Source organism: Salarias fasciatus, assembly GCF_902148845.1.
Source record: "Salarias fasciatus chromosome 7 unlocalized genomic scaffold, fSalaFa1.1 super_scaffold_4, whole genome shotgun sequence".
NCBI lineage: Eukaryota > Metazoa > Chordata > Actinopteri > Blenniiformes > Blenniidae > Salarias > Salarias fasciatus.
The window spans coordinates 4,743,516-4,766,741 of record NW_021941229.1 but is presented as its reverse complement, the minus strand read 5'-3'; the positions used below and the strand labels follow the sequence as shown (position 1 = coordinate 4,766,741).

Here is a 23,226-nt window from a genome sequence, read left to right as displayed (position 1 = left end):
GCACTGCTCAATTTTGGATCTATATTTCTCCCGAAGCACTGTTCGGGCCAGAACAGTTTTCCGGGTGAGTTCTACTTTATTCTATAAACAACGCGAAAGCGGACCAATCACAGCCCTCGACGTTCACGTCACCACGCGTCGAAACGACGCGAAGTCACAATTTTCGGGAGGCGCACGTCAAGCCCCGACGTAGCCCGACGTAGCCCGTCGTAGGGCTACGACGTCTACGTCGTAGGAACGACGTAGCGGCGACGGGGAAGTATACTGAGGCCTTTACTCATTCTCACTGAAAGACAAACAGCCAAACCCATTATGAAAGTAGGAAGCTATTAAAAATAATGGAAGACTTTTATCAAAAAATATATTCATCAGAAGTTTCTGTGTTTTTTTCTCATTAATGGAAATTCATCATTTTTATTTTGTAGTTGCCATGGAGAGGTATTTCTTTTATTGTATTTTTTTTTATGTGTACAGTGCAAAAGACCTATTTTGAAGTTCAACTAGCACTGCGTGGTTAAAGAGTTATGATTGGTTGTGAAGCTGTCAAGTCAGTTGTGAGGTTTTCTGATTGGCTGGGGGGCGGGATCAAGGTGGTGTGAGAGGAGGCCGCAGCTGCACTCATGGAGGAGTTACGGTGAAAAACACGGCTTCAGCCCAAAGATATTGGGCTGAAAAGTGACCACACTCTAGCTGCAACCGTGAAAAGACTGTAGCAGTTTAGAAAACTTTGGAACAGACGTCCAGAGAGGACTACAGTGCTGAGTTAGCAGGCTATGCTAACGGCTACAGCTAACTACAGAGAGCACACGTGGAACCCAGATAGCGCTCCAGGTGACCGGAAAGCCTGGTCGCTCCTCTGGGCGAGGGAGTTGGCTTGATTCCCATTGTGAACATCTCTCCTCCTCATCTCATTTCTGCTTCTTCAACCAAAATCTCCACTCCAAGCTGTCTGGAGGTGAAAACAAGGACACTGACATTGACTCTTCAGAGACTATGAGTACTGCAACCTCTCTCTTTGCTCAAGTTGATAAAGGGCCTCTACATTTTCTTTGGCTCCCACGTGCTCCAGCGTCGTTCAGGCCTGCAACGGGATTTTGTTTTGCTGTTATTTTGTTTATTAATCAGCTGGTGTTTAACTTGTTGCCCCCGAGGGTTTTTTGAGGCAAGGTTCGCCTAAGAACACCGATCCATATTAAATCAACAATATCTCCACAATTATTAGGACAATATGCATAATCTCAGTCTCAATTTATAGCTGAGACCTTACAGAATATAATTACAGTGTAAGGAACACTGTAAATCTTAACATTCCTGAGCAAATTTTGATAAAGTTAAGGAAAAAAGTTAAATTTTTACCCTTGCCTAATTTTTTTTTTAATTCTACACATTGAAAAACACCATGATAACAAAGAAGCCAGCCATAATGATGCCACTGTCTGCATTCAGCAACTCCCTGACTACAACTGTACCAAGTTTCATGGGAATAGCACAAAGCACATAGATTTCATGAAGCGTTTAGTTGGGATAGTACCAGGCAAACCCTCCATTTGGCCACTTGGATACCCAAATTGTGCCAAACAGTGCCAAATAGGTTTCTTACCTCTCTGAAGTGAATCTGACAGTAAAATACTTGTGATTTCCCTTATAGGAGTCTGTGTGTATACAATGCACCCTTTGGTCTTGGCATTTAGCAATGATATTATCAGTTTCTACCATTGTGCACAGCATACAATAAAATAACTGAACTGCAACATATAGTTTCTTCTTGAAATGTATTTATTTCAGCAATAAATGCTGTAATATGTCAAATAGAAATGTAAAAAACACACAAAATATGCAATGTGTATTAGAAAAACACAAAATGTGTATTTTTTAATGTACGAAAAGAACATTGACAAATAACTCCCAATATGTAATAACTAAATAATAACTAATGAATGTACTACCAATATGTAAACACTCAGAACATGTGCATAAACTGTATAAATCAAACAATAAAAAAAATTGAACAAAGTGAACAAGTAATGAGCAATAACAAAAAATGGTCAAATATGCTGGGATGTCAGACGAAAGTAAAGTCTGTGCAATATGTAAAAAAAAAATAAGTGACATCCCAACGAGCGCGCTAGTGTATGCTGAAATACAGCTCAGTAACTTAGCTGAGGACAATGTTTCAGGTGGAACTCACGAAAGCAGTTCCTCGCTGAGGTGAGACAGAGGGCCACATTGCACTTGCTGCAACACATCGGTGTCTTCATCTTCCTCCCCTCGGATTTGCACCACACGCAAACTCTCCGATCCTCTGTTGCTGTTCCCCCAAAGTATATTGGGAGGCAGATGGTGCTGGGGGTGGGTTGGGGGGAAGAAGAAGCAGCTATGGCTTCACCTTCTTCCATCAGCTCCTTCATCAGGACTTCCCTGAATCTTTTTTGAGTTATGGGAGTCTCGCCCCTGCCGATGACCAGCTGCTTGTGGAGGATGAAGGAGTTCACAATGGCGATGTGCAGGAAATGGTGAAAAAAAAAAAAAAAAGTTTTGTACCACTTCATTGTCTTTCCATGGACAGAGTAATACTGGATTAGGACATCGGAAAGGTCCACTCCACCCATGTGTATATTGTAGTCCCTCACAGCATCAGGGATAGGGATGTTCTTCACTTGCCACTGTCCAGCCTCCTTCACCCTCCTTTGTGCGGTGTGCCCAGTGAAAGCCTTGTGGAAAGAGCTGCACACAGTTACCTCCTTGGTGTCTTTCCATTTCACGAAGAGGAGGTTGTCTTTCCTCATCAACCTCATGTCTCTCCTCTCAGCTTTCTTTGGCAAGTCATTCACAGTTGTTGTTGGGAATCCTATCCTTGTTTGTCTGATGGTGCCGCAGGCCACTGTGTTGTGGGCAGAGAGCTTGTTGAATAGTGCAGAGCTTAAATAAAAGTTGTCAGCATAAAGATGATAGCCATCTCCCAGCAGGTTGAAGTTCATCAGGTCCATTACAGATGTGTAAGTGAGGCCCTCACCCTGTGGATTTGTTGTTTTTCCTTGATAGATGAAAAAGTTCCAAGTATAACCGGTGCTGGAATCTGCAAGCACAAAAAGTTTGTAGCCAAACCTGGTCGGCTTGTCTTTCATATATTGTCTGAAACCAATTCTGGCTTTGCTTGCCACCATCCTCTCGTTGATTGTGATTTCCCTCCCTGGTTGGTATAGTGACGTGCATGCAGTAATGATCTGATTGTAGAGTGGTTTTATTTTGACAAGCCGGTCATGAGCTGATGTTCCTTTTCTTCGTTTATTGGCTTCATCCTCTTCAATGCTGCAAAGATGAAGAGACCAAAAAATGGCCTCAAATCTGTCCCTGGTCATGCTGCTTCCAGGAAAGCCAAAGTTGTATGGCCACTCTTTACACCACATATCTGATCTTGCATGCACCTGTACCAAACCAGAAAAAATGATGATTGCCAGAAACACACACATTTCTTGTGCTGAGAGGGGAGACCACCTAAATTTAATTCCTGCTGCATTTCTTTTCTCTGCATTGGCATTTGTATTGTTCATGATGGTGTGCAACACACTGGAGCTGAAAAAAAGCTTGAACAGGCTCAGCGGTGACCATGATGTTGTGGTGTTGATTCTGGGCCCCACTGGATGCTTCGGCTGAAATTTGGGTGACGTCGGCTCCACATCAGGCTCCTCTGCAGTATGCCACATTTCCAGTGAATCAGAAGATCTGGTTGCAGCCTGTTTTGACCGTTTACTTGCAGCTCCACGTCCTCCCTGCCGGGTCCTCTTGGCCTGTTTTGATGTTCCTGGAATGGGGGATGGAGACCTTGACGTTTGTCCTGTCACGGAGGCTCCCCGTGAGAGGCGTGTCAGACCTCGAGGTGGATGAGCTTCTGGAGGTTTGGCTTCGAGTTGGAACAAACTCTTCATCACTACAGAAACAAATAATATGGAGAAGAGTCAGTTTGCATTTGATCATTAAAATAACTGGCCCAAAATCAACTGCATAAAAACTTCATAACATATTTCTGAAATGTCCCGGTGTTTCAAACAAAAAGGATAACCCAATATGAAAACCTTGAAGGAGATGTTTCAGCTGGATGCCGGGCGGCTGCTGCACTTTTGGGATGGGCTCCACCAGGGGTCTCATCTGTGTAACTGGCTTCATGACAATGATAAATGCAAAAAAAAAAAACAGAGTTATATAAATGGCATAATAAAATGAATACACAATCAGTCAGAATACACAAATATATTTACCATGTAAAAAATATATGTACCAATGCCAAAATGTAAAACTAAAAATCTGTAAATATTAGAGTAAATTATATATGTGTGTGTATGTATATATATATATATATATATATATATATATATATATATATGTGTGTGTGTGTGTGTGTGTAACTGGGAAACTAGGAAAACTATACAGCAAATGATTCAAAATGATTCAAAATACAGGAAAGTTTTATACTTACTCATAAACAGGGTCAACGTTGGACCGAAAGTTTTCCTCCTCCTCTGAGTCATAATTTGCAATGGAGTTGCTGCTGTCCTCGGATGTTGAAATCTCCACATCACTTCGTCTGAGTATTTCCTCCAGAGCCTCCGTGACGGCGTGTTTAGTTTTCTGTGGTCTCTTGGACGTCCCAATAGTTTTTTCTATCCGTTATGGATGGAAAAACAATGTTTTTATCCATGCGATTTTCTCCGTATACTTTCCTTTGCTCATCCGCATGCGTCTTTCTATGCAGTGCGCCCCCGTGCGTAACTGCTCTAAAATGGTGGAGGCGCTCCTTTGTTTACGTAGGTTGCTAGCATGGCCGGTCCATCCTACAGGCGAAACAATACCCTGCCTGGGGCGCCACGTACTGGGGGGGGCACCGTGGCCGTCCAAGGGGCGCCCCGACGCTCCGTGTGAGCAGCGCACTTCTCGGCATCTCTCGGCATCGCTCGGGGCTGAAAGAAACGAGCTGCGGTGAGAACGGTGGCAAGCCGAGGAGACGGTGGCGGCCTGACCTCCACTGGGACGCTATCAGCTCCCCAGCAGCAGCTTGAACAAGGCGACCGAGTCCCGCTCTTCTGTGGCATTAAACAGCAGGACCCTGCACACGGGGCCACTGCAACACAAACACACACATCAACACACACCTCTGCAACAACACACACTTTAAAAAGAGGTTTGCTGTCTCTACAGTAGCTTTGAATGTGTGTGTTGAAGTGTGTAAGTGTGTAAATGATGCTTTGGTTTGTTATGAACCGCTCGTGCTGAGCTGCCATCTCCCTGAACCACTGCACACAGGCTTGCATGCTGCGCATGGTGTGAGCGCCGTCCAGGAAGTAGGTGACCGCTCCGTGTTTCAGGGTCTGATTCCTGCCGGACCACTCCGTGTCCGCCAGGCCTGAGGAGACAGATCAGCTCAGACTCATCCGGACAACAACGGGCCGGCTTTGGCCCACAAACTAGCAATACCTCAGGTCAAGTGTGTTGGTGAACCAGACTCACCTTTCACCATGATGGGGCTGGATTTGAGGGAAGCTGCCTGAAGGACGCTGCTGCCATCCACACTGTCGGCAGGAAATCCTTTATCTGCAGCAGAACGCATCAAACACACAGCTGCTACTCAATGACTGAGCACTCAGCACCCCACTCTCAGCTCCCGAAGCAGCATGCAGGCACCGCGCTGCCCCCTCCGAATGATCTGCAGCTTCGTCCTCTGAATGAGTCTGGACTCGCTGCTCGGAGTGTCTGCTGATGAAGATTGCGGTGATCTTCCTCTCATCAACACGCCGAGTTCTCCCGACTCGTTCCTCCCCACGGCCACAACACGTCCTGGATCCTGGACCGGTGCTCGTTTAAAACCTTCTGCGCTCCAGAGAGTTGCGGAGGAAGTTTAATTTCCAGTAACGCCGCCTTGTTCTTCACGTCAGTTCGTCTTTTTTTCAGAGACGTTTAATTTAAAAACGTGATAAACGGCTGTGATCCTGAAATCTGTCAACTCGGAGAAATGGTGGGAAGAAGATGTTTGGATTGAAGCTGCAGTGTGTGAGGGGGTGGAGTTCCGCGTTACGGGTGGAGGTGGTGCATGCCGAGTGTTGTGGCTGCAGACGGGCTGAAAGGCCTCCCGGTGCCGCCGGTGTGTCTCCGGAACACCGGCACTGCTGTTGGAGCCGTGAGCTCCACTGGGCCCCGGGTCTCCAGGCTCCCAGGTGTTGAGTGGTAAACAGGTTCAGTCAGAGCCCGTTTTCTCTGCGGCGGCTTCCTGCTGGCAGAACGGGAGGAAACACCGCGGCTGCCTTAATCATGTTCTCTTGTTGAGCTGCCCCCCCTGCAGGGCGGCGCCATATTTATTCTGCTCGAGTTGCCAGATGTCATTATTTCACGTAGGGACGACATCAAGATGAGCACAGCGATGGTGGTATAGTGGTGAGCATAGCTGCCTTCCAAGCAGTTGACCCGGGTTCGATTCCCAGCCATCGCAGTGAACTGTAATTATGAAGAATTTCCCTCATGAGTTTATGTAGCATCTTCTACCCGTGTATATTAAAGAATAAATGTTAATGATGTCGCTTACATCTCCGAAATCTTGTCTGTGTGGGACTTGTGACACTGTTACCCCAGTTTGTGGCCCCTTGTTCAGTTCCGTCTGGTCTCTGTGCGACCGAAACAGGAGTCTGGTCTGCGTTGCCAGCAGTGAGTCCGATCGGGCTGCCCGCTTTCACCGCTACTGTTCATAATATTTGCGGATCTTTTTTTGAGGACTTTTTCTATGCTGGTAGTTTAACTTCTGACTGAGCAGAACAGAGAAATGTGGAACCGTTCAGAGACTAGGACATTTAGTTGAAGTGAGTTTATACATTTCATGCTGCACGACCAGAAAATAGGCTACTGTTCTGTGTGAGGAAACAGTGTTGACTGTTAGTGTGATTTCAGTCTGCTTTACTGACATTTAAAGAGGTTTCATTGGTGTTTTGTGTCCCAATCTACACGTAAAGCAGCTTTTATCAGCATGTCAGGGGAGATGAACTTTGACCTTTGCTGCTGTGAAAATATTTAATGTGGAGGATCAGAGGGGAGACGGCGATCCTTTTGTTTCAGCCTGTGACAAGTGTTACAGAGTCAAGACAAAAAGTCATTATGAATTAGGTATAAACAATGAAGAGACTGTTTGAGTTTCTTTGTCTCCATCTTTGTCTCCATCCTCTATCTTTGTTTCCAGTGATGAAGGCAAACTCAATATTGGCAGTCCCAAATCAGACTGATGTCTTGATCAGTGACAGTTTTGAAGGTGCAACACAGATGAGCTTGCTGTTAGGTGTTTAACAGCAAATACTCTTCCATGTTTTTTTTTTTTAATTTCACAGATGAGAGATGCTTCCTGAAGGAAATTTCTTTAAAGATGTAGTGGACTGCGATGGCCGGGAAACAAATCCAGGTCAACTGCTTGTAGAGCCATATGAAATCCGTGTTAACGGAATCGCGGACGGAATCGTGGAAATGACCAATAAAAGCGGAATATTGCGGAATTCGTCCTAATCTGGCCTGAAATTCAGTTTTCGGGAGAAAATGGAACCTTATAGTGCAAAGCAAACATGCCGGGGGACCGCCGGAGCTGCTGCAACGTGTACGTCACTTCCACAGCGCTGCTAACATGCTAAAGGTGCGTTCACAACGCCAAATGCTTTCCACGATTTTGCGTCAAAATACAGTTGAAAACAAATGTGAACCACGACGAGACGCGACGCAACAACACGATGTCCAAGCGAGCTGCTCCCTCCCCTCTCACACATTCAAAAAAGTTATGAAACTCCACGCTAAGCGCTAAATACAGAGCAGAACAGGACACGGACTGTTATGCCTCAGGGGAGAAGCTTTTTTGTAAATCCTGTCAATGTACTGTGGACTGGACTCGCAAAGACACATGCGACTAATTGAAAAGTATTTCTTTGTTGCAGGACTTTAAACATTAAATGGACTGTTATATCCTATTAAATTGTGGACATTTATTCATTTCCACTGACCAGACACCTTTTTTTATGGTAAAAATGAGCATAAAAAACAAAATACCAAATTCAGAAATATTAAAACGGAAAAAACGGAATTTGGGAAAAAATAAAACGGATTTCATATACCTCTAACTGCTTGGAAGGCAGCTGTGCTCACATTGCTGCTCCAGGGATGAACCAACACTGTGATCCCAGCTTCTTTACACTCTGCTTCACTGTTAAAACTGGTTTTCAGAAGCAGGTACATTCTTGATCAGTCTGCGTAAAGCTACGTTCACACCGCCAAGTGCTGTCTGCGATTTTGCGTCAAAGACAAGTGAAAACAAATGGGAACGCGCGTTCCAGCTGCGATGAGATGCAACGCGTCGGACGCGGCGCGTCGTCACGACGCGTCACGATGCGTTGTGCGGCGCGTCGGGGCGTTGGCGCTACGCGTCGCGATTTTGCGTCCGACGCTGAAGTTGGGAAATCTGAACTTTGGCGCGTCGCGATTTTGCGGCAAACCAATCATAGAGCGTGTCCATGGTGACGTCGGCCAGGGAGCTGGAACCGGTCCGAAGAGAAGCACTACGACCATGGAGGAGCGTGTTAAGGCTCGTCCATGCTTCACATGTACGCGTTTCCGCGTCCGCTTTGGAAGGTCCGCGCACCACCGATGCGGACGCGCTTTCTCCCATGCTACATTTTGAGCTCAGCTGTGTGCGTCTCATGCAGGCGCGGTGATCCACGCAGCCTCGAGAAGCTTTTCCGGCTCTACAGACTGTTTATCTGCTCCTTTATTACGGTTTATTTAGAGAAAATTAAGCACATACATTGTCAGTCCATTATCTTTAAGTATTAAAGTTTATTTAGCCTTTTTTTTCTGTTTCTGAATCGCGGGGCAGCGCCGGAGCGATTAGTTACTTTTTCACTTCTGTCTGCAGACCTTCTCCTCCCTCCAGACAGTCTCTCTCTCTTTCCACGAGTTTTTCACTCTTTCGGTGTCTTTAAGTGGAGCCATCAGGCTGGAGCTCCGTCTACTTTCACTTTTACCGTCATGTTTTGTTCGCTATGGCGCTCTGGCGCAGGCGCGGACGTCCGCGGATTGGTCCGCGCGGACCCTAGCGGACAGGAATTCATGACGATTCACGTCACGCGGACCAACGCGCACCCATGCGGACATGTGAAGCATGGACGGGCCTTTGTAACGGCCGTTTACGCTCGCCCAGAGCTCTGGGACAAAACTTCTTTATTTTACAGGGAGCCCCGCCTCCCCACCAGACACGACGCGTCGCGTCTGGTGGGGAGGCGGCTTTTGGCCCCGCGTTGTTCAGCGTCGGACCTCAGAATTGACACGCGTTCAGCTTCTCGCGTTGACGCGCTTTTTGACGCAAAATCGCGTTCGGTGTGAACGTAGCTGAAACTGCACCACCAGCTCACTGATGTCTCTTTCTGTCGTTGGAAGAGACTCATTCAAGTTCTTTTAATCGACCAGAGAAGCTTCATAAATTCCAAAGAATGTAAGGAGACAGTTCACTGCGATGGCCGGGAATCGAACCCGGGTCAACTGCTTGGAAGGCAGCTATGCTCACCACTATACCACCATCGCCACACTGCTGCGCTTCCACAGTCACCGTTTTCACTCCTGATGTCCCTGACGTTCCAGGTCCAGACATCCTGACCCTGACCCTGCCCCTGTCGGTCGATACCAGGCGTCTGCAACCTTCATGACCAAAACAGCCATTTGTTTCACTTTCTGTCCAGTGAAGTTGTTCTGGAGCCACAAAGCACGTTTAACCTTCAAAATGAGTCGAATGCAGTTCAAGAAGGTTCTTATGTAGTTCTGATGCACAAACCATGTCATATTATACATTCATGAAGTTTCAGCGACAGTTCAAAATAGAGAAAATTTTATTACATTTAAAGTATTTTTATACCCGATTTTAACAGTTTTGTTCCTCTCTCCAGGCTTTCTTTAATTGACAATTTTGATATTTTAGCTGTTTCGATCATTTCTCGTCTTTTTAAGCAGTTTGGCATGTGTTTTCCAAACATATTTAATTTTCCTCTTTCAGAAATTCTAGACATCTCAGGATTTTTTTTTAAGCTGATCCATTTCTTGTGGTTTGAGCTATTTTTCTCAATTGTGGTTGTACCTCTTTTTTAATGTCTTTTCAACCAACAGTGATGAACCATTTTGAATAATACTGTGTTTCACTCTGTAATTCAGGTATTTCATTTAGGCCAGTGGTTCTCAAAGTTTTTCTGTTACGCCCCCCCTAGCAAGACGAAAACAATTCTGAGAAGACAGATCAGCTCAGACTCATTCTGACAACAGCGGGCCGGCTTTGGCCCAAAAACTACCAAAACCTCAAGGTCTGCTAGTAGAAGTGAAGTGTGTCGGTGAACCGGACTCACCTTTCACCGGGGTCCCAACACGCCCCGTCCTGCATGTTGGGGTTACCTCCACAAGGGGACGCAGAGCGGCCTCATCAAAGGCTGGAGGAAGAGGTGGTTTGTTCTCAGACACCACTTCTGCCTTTACCACTACAGACACAAGCGGGTGAGCGGAGGACAAGAGGAGGACGAGCATCACTCTGAGAACTAACCCTGACTCTGACCCTGACCTGGCACCGGTTCATTCTCAGGTGTCTCAGACATGTTCTCTTATCAGCACAAGTGAGAGTGCATTTAAGCAGGTTAAGCATTTAAAGAGGTTTGGTTGAAGTTTTGCGTCCCAAGCTGCAGGTAACGTAGCTTTATCATCATATCAGAGGAGATGAACTTTGACCATCTCTGGGGCTCCTCAGGCATCCGGATCAGAAGCCCGAGCCACCTCAGCTGCTCCTCTGGATGTGGAGGGGTAGCGGCTCGACTCTGAGCTCCTCCCTGGTGACTGAGCTCTTCCTCCTATCTCAAAGGTGTTGGAGCACTCTGACCACCATGTGCAGACTGCCGGTGACCAGGACGTGGATGTGCGCCGCCTGGCGGAGCGGCGCCGCCTTGTCCTTCACGCCGGGCTTGACGGGCGGGACGGCCCGGTCCAGCGTGGGGTCCCGGTTCTGTGTTATCCACTGCAGCCTGCTAAGGATGCAGGGGAACACCAGCGTGTCGACCCTCTTCTCCGGAAGCCGGGGCAGCTTCACCTGCGTTACAACGCCACCGGAGAGCGGGACTCGGCCGCCATGTTCAAGCTGCTGCTGGTGAGCTGACGGCGTCCCGGTGGAGGTCAGGCCGCCGCCGTTCTCACCGCAGCTCGTTTCGTTCAGCCGTGTCAGTTCGACTTTGCCGTGTTCTGTCCGAACATCACCGAGGCCATCGCTTCGTGAAACAGCAGAACCCTGCACACGGGGCCACTGCAACGCAAAACACACACATCAACACACACCTCTGCAACAACACGCACTTTAAAAACAGGTTTGCTGTCTCTACAGTAGCTTTGAATGTGTGTGTTGAAGTGTGTAAGTGTCCAGAACAGGTAGAAGATGAAGAAATGATGCTTTGGTTTGTTATGAACCAGTCTGGATGAGAGTAACAGAAGCGCCATCTAGTGGACGACAAAGTGGAAGACTACTGGCTGCAGCTCAGCATCTGTTCCTACAGTTGTGACATCTGAAGATGCAGAGTTTTTACACGGGGGGTGTTAGAGGGAGCTGCGGTTCGGTGAAAGCTGAGAGGAGACGAATCGAGGCCTGACGGAGCTGCAGCAGTCACATGACCGCACCAACCTGGCGCTCCGCTCGTGCTGAGCCGCCATCTCCCTGAACCACTGCACACAGGCCTGCGTGCTGCGCATGGTGTGAGCGCCGTCCAGGAAGTAGGTGACCGCTCCGTGTTTCAGGGTCTGATTCCTGCCAGGCCACTCCGTGTCCGCCAGGCCTGAGGAGACAGATCAGCTCAGACTCATCCGGCCAACAACGGGCCGGCTTTGGCCCACGAACGAGCAAAACCTCAAGTGAAGTGCGTTGGTGAACCAGACTCACCTTTCACCGTGATGGGGCTGGGTTTGAAGGAAGCTGCCTGAAGGACGCTGCTGCCGTCCACACTGTCGGCAGGAAATCCTTTATCTGGAGCAGAATGCATCAAACACACAGCTGCTATTCAATGACTGAGCACTGAACTACTGGAAGCCGAGGAGAAGCCGTCCTCCGTCTCGGTCTGTGCTCCACTCACCCGGCAGACACCTCCTCTGCAGCCAGCTGTGGCTCAGCTGCAGGGCCAGGGAGGCGTTGGCCTGCTGGTGCTGGCCGGCCAGGCCCAGGCGCAGCGGCCCGCAGTCCACCTGGTAGTCATCAAGCTCAGGACACACCTTCCAAGGACACTGCAACACCCCGCACCGCGTTAGAACCCGGAGCGGCTTCCTGCTGCGTGGGGACAGACCTCCGGCGGGAGGCCGGCTCTCACCTGGATCTCCTTCGCCCGGTCTCTGAGCACCGCCATCGCATCTTCTGGCTGCCGGACGGTGAAAGCTGGAACACCCGGCTGCACACACACACACAGACGCCTCCTCTGCAGCCAGCTGTGGTTCAGCTGCAGGGCCAGAGGGCGACAAACGGGTCTGTGCAGCCAGGTGAAGGTTTCCCTTCATCTTGTGGCTCTCAAAGTGGACGTGCTTGTCTGTAATTTTATTTGCAGCATGCAGTCCATCTTTTTTTTTTTTTTTTGCACATCATTCAGCTGATCGATGTCCCTCCAATTTATCTGTCCACTGGTGGATGCAATCGGACTGTAGGACTGCAGAGAAAGAATAGGTCACTGTTCAAACAAGTACAAACAGCACAATTTTGATCTTCACAGCCAGTAATAAATGTGCAAGTGTATACACAAAAATATTAAGGATTATTTTTTAGTAGCAGAGACGTAACTTGTACAAATAGGTATACAACAATAATAATGTACCTGCAACATATTGCGCACCAACTTCAGCATGTGACATGTGTCCATCGTGATAAATACTTGGTCACCAGTCGACGGATGCGGGAAACTGATTTTAAGTGGTTCTTGTGGGTCACCCCTCAGCTCACAACCAAGTTGATTGCACATGCTGATATTTGTAGCATGGCCATCCATTGTGACACATACCGCCTGAATCCCCCGTGCATGCAGCTCCTCCAAAGCATGAGTGAGAAGGTGTGTCTGGAGACAGAGTCTTCGTCAGGTAATATGCAATTGGAGCCTTCCAATGTCCTTGAAGGCCGACCTCCAGGAACACAAGCGCCTCAGTAGCAACATCAGTCTCATTGTTTCCATCACCCATGTCTACAAAGCCAGACATTGACTGGTTGTGCGGATTATATTGCACTTGTTTTCTTATGGCTTTGAGTCTAACATGACTGCAACACGCCCATATTTGGCCTGGTCATCCTTCCGTCTTTTCTCCAGCATGTCAAGCATCATTTTGTTCAGGCCAGGCTTGTAATCCACAGAACAAAGCTACCTGTAACAAAAATATTGAGAAATAGCAGTTTAACATGTAGAATATGCTCCTGTATTTAACTTCCCGGAACTGAATTTGATAACATTGACTACCTTTGTAATGTATGTGGATGGGGGAGGTGGAAATTCATGGTGTCTCTGAGGTACTTGTCATCTTTCAGTCATCTTTATTTATTTGACAGGCTCTTGGCCCACTACAAGAAAGAAAAACAGACAGTACACAAACAATCATAAAAGGCACTTGTACCAGTGCTTCCACAGAGCTGACTGATAATGCACAGCACTAATGGTGGGGGTCACCAGAGCCTGGACAAGAGTGTTGTTACAGTCATTCAGACGGCACATGAAAAAATACATCAGATTCCTCATGAGAGCATGGAAAGAATTCACGTGAGTCTGACAGAACAACAGGCTTGCACTGCTTGACCTGGGCTTCTTCAGTAAAATACGAAAAGCATCGTTATGGGCCACCTTAAGCTTTTGTAGTGCACTCTTCTTATAATTGCGCCACAAAGGGGCTGTATACAGGGGTGTACAGTAAGTCCTAAACAGTTTGATTTTTACGGTTTCTGTGCACATGTGAAATCTCCGAACCAATGTATTGGCCTGGGAGTACAGTACACGTCTTTGGCGAGCGATGTCATCATCATCATCACAGAGCCGGTCTGTTATGAAATGACCCAGATATTTTGTTTGACTGCATACACTCAGGAAAGCAAAGGTTCTTGTCTGCTTTAGTCCGGCAGATTAGTACAACAGCCTTATGTAAGCCTTAGGACTATGAAGATGGAGTGTCTGGGCGAATTCTCTGTGCTCCTTTGAGTACTCATGACCCCGCCTAGCCAGGAAGTCTAGTTTAAGATCTGAAATAGTATGAGGCAGAATTCACAAGTCACCTTCAATTATGACTAAAAGTTTTAGCGAATAAATACATTTCACAGTGGTAATTTCATCTTCCCCAAGTAGAACTCAAGTCTGTCTTTGAGCTCTTCAGCACCCTACCCTCGGCTCCCCAAGCAGCATGTGAGGGGCTGGAGTTCCGCGTTACGGGTGGAGGTGGTGCATGCCGAGTGTTGTGGCTGCACATGGGCTGAAAGGCCTCCCGGTGCCACCGGTGTGTCTCCGGAACACCGGCACTGCTGTTGGAGCCGTGAGCTCCACTGGGCCCCGGCTCTCCAGGCTCCCAGGTGTTGAGTGGTAAACAGGTTCAGTCAGAGCCCGTTTTCTCGGCGGCTTCCTGCTGGCAGAACGGGAGGAAACACCACGGCTGCTTTAATCGTGTTATCTTGTTGAGCTGCCCCCCCTGCAGGGCGGTGCCATATTTATTCTGCTCAAGTTGCCAGATATCATTATTTCACGTAGGGACAACATCAACATGAGCACAGCGATGGTGGTATAGTGGTGAGCATAGCTGCCTTCTAAGCAGTTGACCTGTGTTCGATTCCCAGCCATCGCAGTGAACTGTAATTATAAAGAATTTACCTTGTGAGTTTATGTAGCATCTATTACCTGTGCATATTAAAGAATAAATGTTAATGATGTCGCTTACATGACCGGAATCTTGTCTGTGTGGGACTTGTGACACTGTTACCCCAGTTTGTGGCCCCTTGTTAAGTTCCATCTGGTCTCTGTGCGACCGAAACAGGAGTCTGGTCTGCATTGCCAGCAGTGAGTCCGACAGGGCTGCCCGTTTTCACCGCTACTGTTCATAGTATTTGTGGATCTTTTTTTGGGGACTTTTTCTGTGCTGGTAGTTTAACTTCTGACTGAGCAGAACAGAGAAAAGTGGAACAGTTCAGAGACTCGGACATTTAGTTGAAGTGAGTTTATACATTTCATGCCGTTCGACCAGAAAATAGGCTACTGTTCTGTGTGAGGAAACAGTGTTGACTGTGAGCGTGATTTCAGTCTGCTTTACTGACATTTAAAGTGCTTTCATTGGTGTTTTGTGTCCCAATCTACACGTAAAGCAGCTTTTATCGGTATGTCAGGGGAAATGAACTAACATGGTGGAGGCGCTCCTTTGTTTACGCAGGTTGCTAGAGAGTTGACCGGTGAAGTCTCGCCCAGGTGTGACACATCGTTTGAAAGCTCGCGACATGTAGAATTTGAACCGTTATTTCAATTACAAAGAGTTGAGGAGGAGGGAATGCGATGGCCACAAGGGGGAGCACACCAAAAAATGGAGCATGACGCACTTTCACTATTTCAAAGGATTACTCCGTGAATTTTGGTCGGATAATAGCGTGGATAGTCGGGAAATTACCACAAGACGGTAAGGAAATAAAATATATTGCTCTTGCTGTTGTTTGCACATGTGATCAGACTGATTACCGTAATTCCCGCAAAAAAGGCGAATCGGATTATAAGGCGCTCTGTTGGGTTTTGAGAAAATTACAGGCTTTTACGTGCACCTTACGGTGCAGAAAATACGGTTTTCTGATTCCTGCACGCGTGTTAGCACCTTGACAACATCACACACACTCACCTGCTGGCAATTCCGTTTACTCATTACAAACAACATGCACTTCAGCTTACTGCGTTATGCTTTCATCTATACTGACAACTTACTGATGACTTTTGTGTTTGCTGCTTTTAGACTATTTAAAGAGAAGAGACTTAATTATTGATTAAATAAAGTATTTAAACTTTTGCCGTTGTCCTGTCCCCTCCTTGTTTTTGTTGCGGTCTTAAGCCAGGCTGTAACAAAGTGGGGGTTCGTCCTAATAATTGTTTTCAATTTAGCTTTGGTTGTTCTCCTGGACATAATTATCAGTATTTTTTTGTTTGTTTTTTTCCTCCTGCGTGCCGTCTCTGTGCCTGCTTCACACGCTGGATTAATTGACCTACTTTTTGTGAATGGACTGTGACGTCAGCAGCCTGCTGGTGCTGGTGCAGTTCAGTGGCGGGGAGGACACGGCGTTTCTTGCTCTTTTTTGTTGAATTAGGCGGTTTTTGGCACGTTTTTGCAAGGAATAGAGGTGAGTGAAATGTTTTTTTTTTTTTGTGGTGTGCTTGAACTCTATGGGTGTTGTCGTACGACGTTGTCTCCTGGTAGGCTTAGAGGACCGGTGTCTCATCCGGACTCCTGGGGGGTGGTTTAGTGTCGTGGTGGTTGGCGGCTAGCGTTCAGTCGTTTTAACGACGATCTCGGGGGCACTTTCAGGAGACCTTGGTCTCGCTGAGCTCTGTGCTTAATCCATCCCACTGCCCGATCCACGTGAAGAGTTAGGGGGTCTTAATTTAGGTGAGATTCGGGTAGGTAGGCGTAAGACTAGCGGAGGCACGGTCGTTTGACCTATGTACTGTGCACCTGCATTTTGCTGGCACTTCACTTTACAATGTATTTCCTCGTTGTTGCCTTTAGTGCATTTTTTGTGGCTTTCTGGTAAAACGTGACGTGTAGTGGCGCGCGTGCATTTTTTTTGCGTGGCGAAGGTTTTGTGTCACTGCCTGGTTGTGACAAAAAGGTGCACGTTGAAATACTCACAGATACAGGGCATTTGACTCTTTTATCCACGCTGACATTTTGCTGTTTTCTGAGGAGTCGGAAGCGGGCACATGTGTTCCAGTTCGTGGAAATGAAGTGTGTGTGTGTGTGTGAGTGTGTGTGTGTGTGTGTCTTTGTCACAACATCCAGACAAATGACAAAGAACACATACAATTAAGGACAAACCCACAAAAATATTTCAGATAATTCTGAGATTCAAGTCACTATTTTCCTGGTAAGAGAGTGTGTGAGTGTGTGTGTGTGTGTGTGTGTTGTAAGGCTCTGAGTGAAGCTGCCTGGGTCCTCACACTCGTCTGGTGTTCAGACTGGTCACGTGTCCATTGTGGTGAAGGTCACTTGGAGGATGCCAGGCCCAGGTGTTTGAGCGGTCCGCCCACCAGGTGCAGGCTGCCGGTGACCAGGACGTGGATGTGCGCCGCCTGGCGGAGCGGCGCCGCCTTGTCCTTCACGCAGGGCTTGACGGGCAGGATGGCCTGGCCTGCCCTGCCAGAAAAACCAGCATCGACCAGCAAGGTTGGTCACCAGCAAAACCAGCATACGTGACCAGTCTGAACACGAGACACTCTTCAAAGTGCAGGCTCCGGTAGATGGCGCTCTCTTTAGAAAGTGGTCCAAACTTGCCGGAAGTGTAGGGTCGTATTCGTGCGGGTCGTATTCGTGCGGGTCGGGTGGTATTCGTGCAGCATCCGGTTGCAGACACATAATATTGCCCAGTTCAGGAAAGGAGCTTCTTTGACTGAAAGTATGTAGGATGCCACCCTGATCCAGCTGAGACTAAGAGGTGTTTTCATGGTTGCTATGCTGTTGCAAAAGTGAAGGCTTGGAGGTAGAGATGTTGGCCCTTTCTGCTGTTAGTCCTCATGGGAAATGCAAGCTCTGTGCCCAGCAAGAGCGATGAACTGGGGATATTGGTGAAGACTCAGAAAATCTACATTTTTCATCAAAACACTTGTGTACATCCCATCCATGGCTACTGCTGAAGATCCATGTGAAATTCTCTCTGAAGTTGTTGCTGGGCTATAGACTAAAAATCCTGAGGAGTTTTTTGTTTGTACAATAAAAATATCAGAAGGATTCACTGGAGGATGTGGTGAAGACATGCACAGTGAGGATGAGAGAGGCCATTCTAACAGCTCAAATCATCTACTTCATAACAAACACCTTGATGGACCAAAAACAGTCATGGTGGATGGCTCCTCTCTCTTTAGTTCAGGATGGAAAATTCAGAAGATTCTTCATATGTACAGCCATCAGGCTTTTTAATTTAATTCATCTGCAAATGGTAAACAAATTAACTTCCCTTTGAATGCCCAACAGGGAAAAAAAAGTAATTTTTATGTTGCGTCATATCAGACCACTGAACAGGAATGGTTTTGTACTGTTCCCCAGACCTGAGCTTTGATACAGTCCTGTCTCTAACCTCTGCCACAGCTCCTTCCTCTCTCTGCTCTAATCTGAACAAAGAGTCGGAACACTCAAACTTTTCAGTTGAAGCAATCTGACACACACACCCAAAAAATCTTGCTGAAAACAGTGACGTGTGAATGCAAAAAAGTTGTTCCACAACAGAGCACAGACTACTTGAATGCTCCTTAGCATATAACAAATAAGTCAGTCCTTTGTTCCCTACAAATACCTTTGGCTACTGATGTTCAGAATGCAATACCTTTCAATGTTTGTAGCTTCTGTGGGGTCAGAGGCTGCCTGTTGGTCTTTGTGGTGGGACAGGTCTTCCCCGTGAGGCTCTTGTTAGCGAGGGTCTTTGTGCCCCATGGCCACTGCCAACTCTTAAATAAACAAGGAGTCTCTGGCATTTCTCTGAATTTTCGCCCAGACGTCTTTCCGGATGATAATGCCTCCTCCCAAATCAATCTGTCAAAATATCCACAATAGAAATAATCAAAGACAACAGATTATAAATGTATTATGGAATATACATGCAGATCTCACACTCGTCTGGTGTTCAGACTGGTCACGTGTCCGTTGTGGTGAAGGTCACTTGGAGGACGCCGGGCCCAGGTGTTTGAGCCCACCAGGTGCAGGCTGCCGGTGACCAGGACGAGGATGTGCGCCACCTGGCGGAGCGCCGCCGCCGAGTCCTTCATGCCGGGCTTGACAGAGGGGACCGTCCGGTGCAGCATGGGGTCCCAGTTCTGCGTGATCCACTGCAGCGCGCTAAGGATGCAGGGGAACACCAGCGTGTCGGCCCTCTTCTCCGGGAGCCGCAGCAGGATGAGCAGCCGCCCGTCGTCCCCGTCCTCGGCACCGCCCTGGTGGAGCCAACAGCTGCGCTAGTTGTCCAGGCAGCGGGTCAGCATGTTCTCCAGCGACACGTTTAGGTTCTGCTGGTCTGCGGGGAACCGGGTTTAACCTCAGGTCAGAGCCTCACACAATAAACACAGTATTTCACTCCATCTGAAACGGCGAGGGGCTTCACCTGCGTTACAACGCCACCGGAGAGCAGGACTCGTCCGCCACGTTCAAGCTGCTGCTGGTGAGTTGACGGCGTCCCGGTGGAGCTCTGGCCGCCGCAGCTCGTTTCTTTCAGCCGTGTCAGTTGGACTTTGCCGTGTTCTGTCCAAACATCACCGAGGCCATCCCTTCCTGTTAAACAGCAGAACCCTGCACACGGGGCCACTGCAACACAAACACACACATCAACACACACCTCTGCAACAACACGCACTTTAAAAACAGGTTTGCTGTCTCTACAGTAGCTCTGAATGTGTGTGTTGAAATGTGTAAATGTCCAGAGCAGCAGGTACAACATGAAGAAATGAAGCTTTTGTTTGTTATGAACCAGTCTGGATGAGAGTAACAGAAGCGCCATCTAGTGGACGACAAAGTGGAAGACTACTGGCTGCAGCTCAACATCTGTTCCTACAGTTGTGACATTTGAAGATGCAGAGTTTTTAAATGGGGGGTGTTAGAGGGAGCTGCTGACAGCTGAGAGGAAACGAATTGACGCCTGACGGAGGTGCTGCAGTCACATGACCGCACTGACCTGGCGCTCCGCTCGTGCTGAGCTGCCGTCTCCCTGAACCACTGCACACAGGCCTGCGTGTTGCGCATGGTGTGAGCGCCGTCCAGGAAGTAGGTAACCGCTCCGTGTTTCAGGGTCTGATTCCTGCCGGGCCACTCGGTGTCTCCGAGGAGACAGATCAGCTCAGACTCATCCGGACAACAACGGGCCGGCTTTGGCCCACAAACTAGCAAAACTTCAAGTGAAGTGCATTGGTGAACCAGACTCACCTTTCACCATGATGGGGCTGGGTTTGAAGGAAGCTGCCTGAAGGACGCTGCTGCCGTCCACACTGCTGGCAGGAAATCCTTTATCTGCAGCAGAACGCATCAAACACACAGCTGCTACTCAATGACTGAGCTCTGAACTACTGGAAGTGTGGAAATGCGAAAGCCTTTCTCTCTCTGTCAGTTCCTGTGCGTCTGTTCCTCTCACCTGGCAGACACCTTTTCTGCAGCCAGCAGTGGCTCAGCTGCAGGGTCAGGGGGGGACAAACGGGTCTGCTGTCCCGTGCCCCGGGTTGGGCGGGGGGTGCATCCAGCACCCCACCCTCAGCTCCCGAAGCAGCATGCAGGCACCGTGCTGCCCCCCCCTGAATGTTCTGCAGCTTCGTCCTCTGAATGAGTCTGAACTCGCTGCTCGGAGCATCTGCTGATGAAGATTGCGGTAATCTTCCTCTCATCAACACGGCGAGTTCTCCCGACTCGTTCCTCCCCACGGCCACAACACGTCCTGGATCCTGGACCAGTGCTTGTTTTAAAAACTTCTGCGCTCCAGAAAGTTGCAGGAAGTTTAATTTCCAGTAACGCCGCCTTGTTCTTCACGTCAGTCTTTTGTTTTTTTCAGATGTTTAATTTAAAAACGTGATGAACAGGTGTGATCCTGAAATCTGTCAACTCAGAGAAATGGTGGGAGGAAGATGTTTGGACTGAAGCTGCAGTGTGTGAGGGGGTGGAGTTCCGCGTTACGGGTGGAGGTGGTGCATGCCGAGTGTTGTGGCTGCAGATGGGCTGAAAGGCCTCCCGGTGCCACCGGTGTGTCTCCGGAACACCGGCAGTGCTGTTGGAGCTGTGAGCTCCACTGGGCCCCAGCTCTCCAGGCTCCCAGGTGTTGAGTGGTAAACAGGTTCAGTCAGAGCCTGTTTTCTCGGCGGCGGCTTCCTGCTGGCAGAACGGGAGGAAACACCGCGGCTGCTTTAATCATGTTCTCTTGTTGAGCTGCCCCTCCTGCAGGGCGGCACCATATTTATTCTGCTCAAGTTGCCAGATGTCATTATTTTACATAGGGACGACATCAAGATGAGCACAGCGATGGTGGTATAGTGGTGAGCATAGCTGCCTTCCAAGCAGTTGACCCGGGTTCGATTCCCGGCCATCGCAAATGATTGTAATTATAAAGAATTTCCCTCGTGAGTTTATGTAGCATCTCTTACCTGTGCATATTAAAAAATAAATATTCATTCGTCCTTGATGTCGCTTACATGACCGGAATCTTGTCTGTGTGGGACTTGTGACACTGTTACCCCAGTTTGTGGCCCCTTGTTCAGTTCCGTCTGGTCTCTGTGCGACCGAAACAGTAGTCTGGTCTGCATTACCAGCAGTGAGTCCGACAGGGCTGCCCGTTTTCACCGCTACTGTCCATAGTATTTGTGGATCTTTTTTTGAGGACTTTTTCTGTGCTGGTAGTTTAACTTCTGACTGAGCAGAACAGAGAAAAGTGGAACAGTTCAGAGACTAGGACATTTAGTTGAAATGAGTTTATACATTTCATGCCGTACGACCAGAATATAGGCTGCTGTTCTGTGTTAGGACACAGTGTTGACTGTGAGCGTGATTTCAGTCTGCTTTACTGACATTTAAATAGGTTTCATTGGTGTTTTGTGTCCCAATCTACACGTAAAGCAGCTTTTATCAGCATGTCAGGTAGGGTTGGGTTTCTTTAAGAATCTGGCGATACGATACATACCTCGATACACAGGTCATGATACCAGCATTCAATCCTGCCCCGCATCCTGTGGCCCCTGCAAATTTATGCAGTCCCAATGACAGCAGTGGAGACCCTAGAGAGGAAGATCAGTGGCTTTCTTCGAAAGTGGCTGGGCCTTCCCCGCAGCCTTACCAGCGCTGCCCTGTATGGGACAAGTGACATCCTGCAGCTTCCTCTCAGTGGCCTCACAGAAGAGTTCAAGGTGGCACGCACTAGAGAAGCCTTACAATACAGGGACTCAAAGGACTGCAAGGTTTCAGCAGCCGGGATCGAGGTGAGGACAGGAAGGAAGTGGAAGGCATGGGAAGCAGTGGAGCTGGCAGAGTCACGCCTAAGACAGAAGGCGTTGGTGGGCACTGTGGCGACAGGCAGAATGGGCTTGGGTTTCTTCCCAAAGATCCCCATTAGCCAGACCTACGGGAAGGGAAGGCACCATCTGATCCAGGAGGAAGTCAGAGCAGGGGTGGAGGAAGAACGAGTGAGCAGGGCAGTAGGACTGCGGTGACAGGGAGCGTGGACAAGGTGGGAGAGCGCACTGCAGCGCAGGATCACCTGGACAAACATCTTGCAGCCAGATTTCCAGCGGGTCCGCTTCCTGGTGCAAGCGGTCTATGATGCCCTGCCAAGCCCAGCGAACCTCCATGTGTGGGGGAAAAGTGAGACACCCTCCTGCCCGCTGTGTTCTGGTAGAGGCTCTTTAGAACACCTCCTCAGCGGCTGCCCGAAGGCCCTGGCCGAGGGTCGCTATCGCTGGCGCCATGACCAGGTGCTTAAGGCAGTCGCAGAGAGCGTAGCCTCAGCCATCAGCTCCAGCAAGAACCATCAAGCTCCAAAGAAGGCAATCTCTTTCGTCAAAGCTGGAGAAAAACCCAAATCAAACCACCAGAAGACAACTGGCCTACTCCACACAGCATCCGACTGGCAGCTGCAGGTCGACCTGGGGAAGCAGCTGAGGTTCCCCCAGCACATCGCAACAACTACCCTCCGCCCAGATATGATCATGACCTCTCAGTCTACAAAACAGCTGATCATACTGGAGTTGACAGTGCCCTGGGAAGAAAACATGGAGGAAGCAAATGAGAGGAAGAGGGCCAAGTACCAGGAACTGGTGGAGGAGTGCAGGGGGGGAGGCTGGAGGACCTTCTATGAGCCCATAGAGGTAGGCTGCAGGGGTTTTGCAGGACGGTCTTTGTGCAAGGTCCTGAGCCGCCTGGGCATCGCAGGAGTGGCAAAGAAGAGGGCCATCAAGTCCGCAAGTGAAGCCGCCGAAAAGGCCACTCGGTGGCTTT

At 48.5% G+C, this 23,226-nt stretch overlaps 1 protein-coding gene and 4 non-coding genes across 6 annotated transcripts; 3 read left to right on the top strand and 2 right to left on the bottom strand.

Moving 5' to 3' along the window:
• Positions 1-1,929: 1,929 nt before the first annotated feature.
• On the bottom strand, positions 1,930-4,783 carry LOC115383117 (piggyBac transposable element-derived protein 4-like). Of its 2 annotated transcripts, XM_030085177.1 has the most exons (3): positions 4,475-4,783; positions 4,074-4,166; positions 1,930-3,928 (listed from the first exon to the last, which is right to left on the bottom strand). In XM_030085177.1, exons 1-3 carry the CDS (start codon positions 4,572-4,574, stop codon positions 2,148-2,150), a joined length of 1,974 nt encoding a protein of 657 aa, XP_029941037.1. In that variant the 5' UTR covers positions 4,575-4,783; the 3' UTR covers positions 1,930-2,147. The 2 variants fall into 2 exon arrangements, with proteins under 2 accessions (XP_029941037.1, XP_029941039.1); XM_030085179.1 differs by lacking the exon at positions 4,475-4,783 and having other exon boundaries at positions 4,074-4,170.
• A 1,623-nt stretch (positions 4,784-6,406) lies between these two features.
• trnag-ucc (transfer RNA glycine (anticodon UCC)) lies at positions 6,407-6,478 on the top strand. The gene has a single exon. It is a non-coding gene; the product is annotated as a tRNA-Gly (tRNA).
• Positions 6,479-9,519: 3,041 nt separating this feature from the next.
• On the bottom strand, positions 9,520-9,591 carry trnag-ucc (transfer RNA glycine (anticodon UCC)). The gene has a single exon. It is a non-coding gene; the product is annotated as a tRNA-Gly (tRNA).
• Positions 9,592-14,802: 5,211 nt separating this feature from the next.
• Positions 14,803-14,874, top strand: trnar-ucu (transfer RNA arginine (anticodon UCU)). The gene has a single exon. It is a non-coding gene; the product is annotated as a tRNA-Arg (tRNA).
• Positions 14,875-21,258: 6,384 nt separating this feature from the next.
• Positions 21,259-21,330, top strand: trnag-ucc (transfer RNA glycine (anticodon UCC)). The gene has a single exon. It is a non-coding gene; the product is annotated as a tRNA-Gly (tRNA).
• The last annotated feature ends 1,896 nt before the right edge of the window (positions 21,331-23,226 follow it).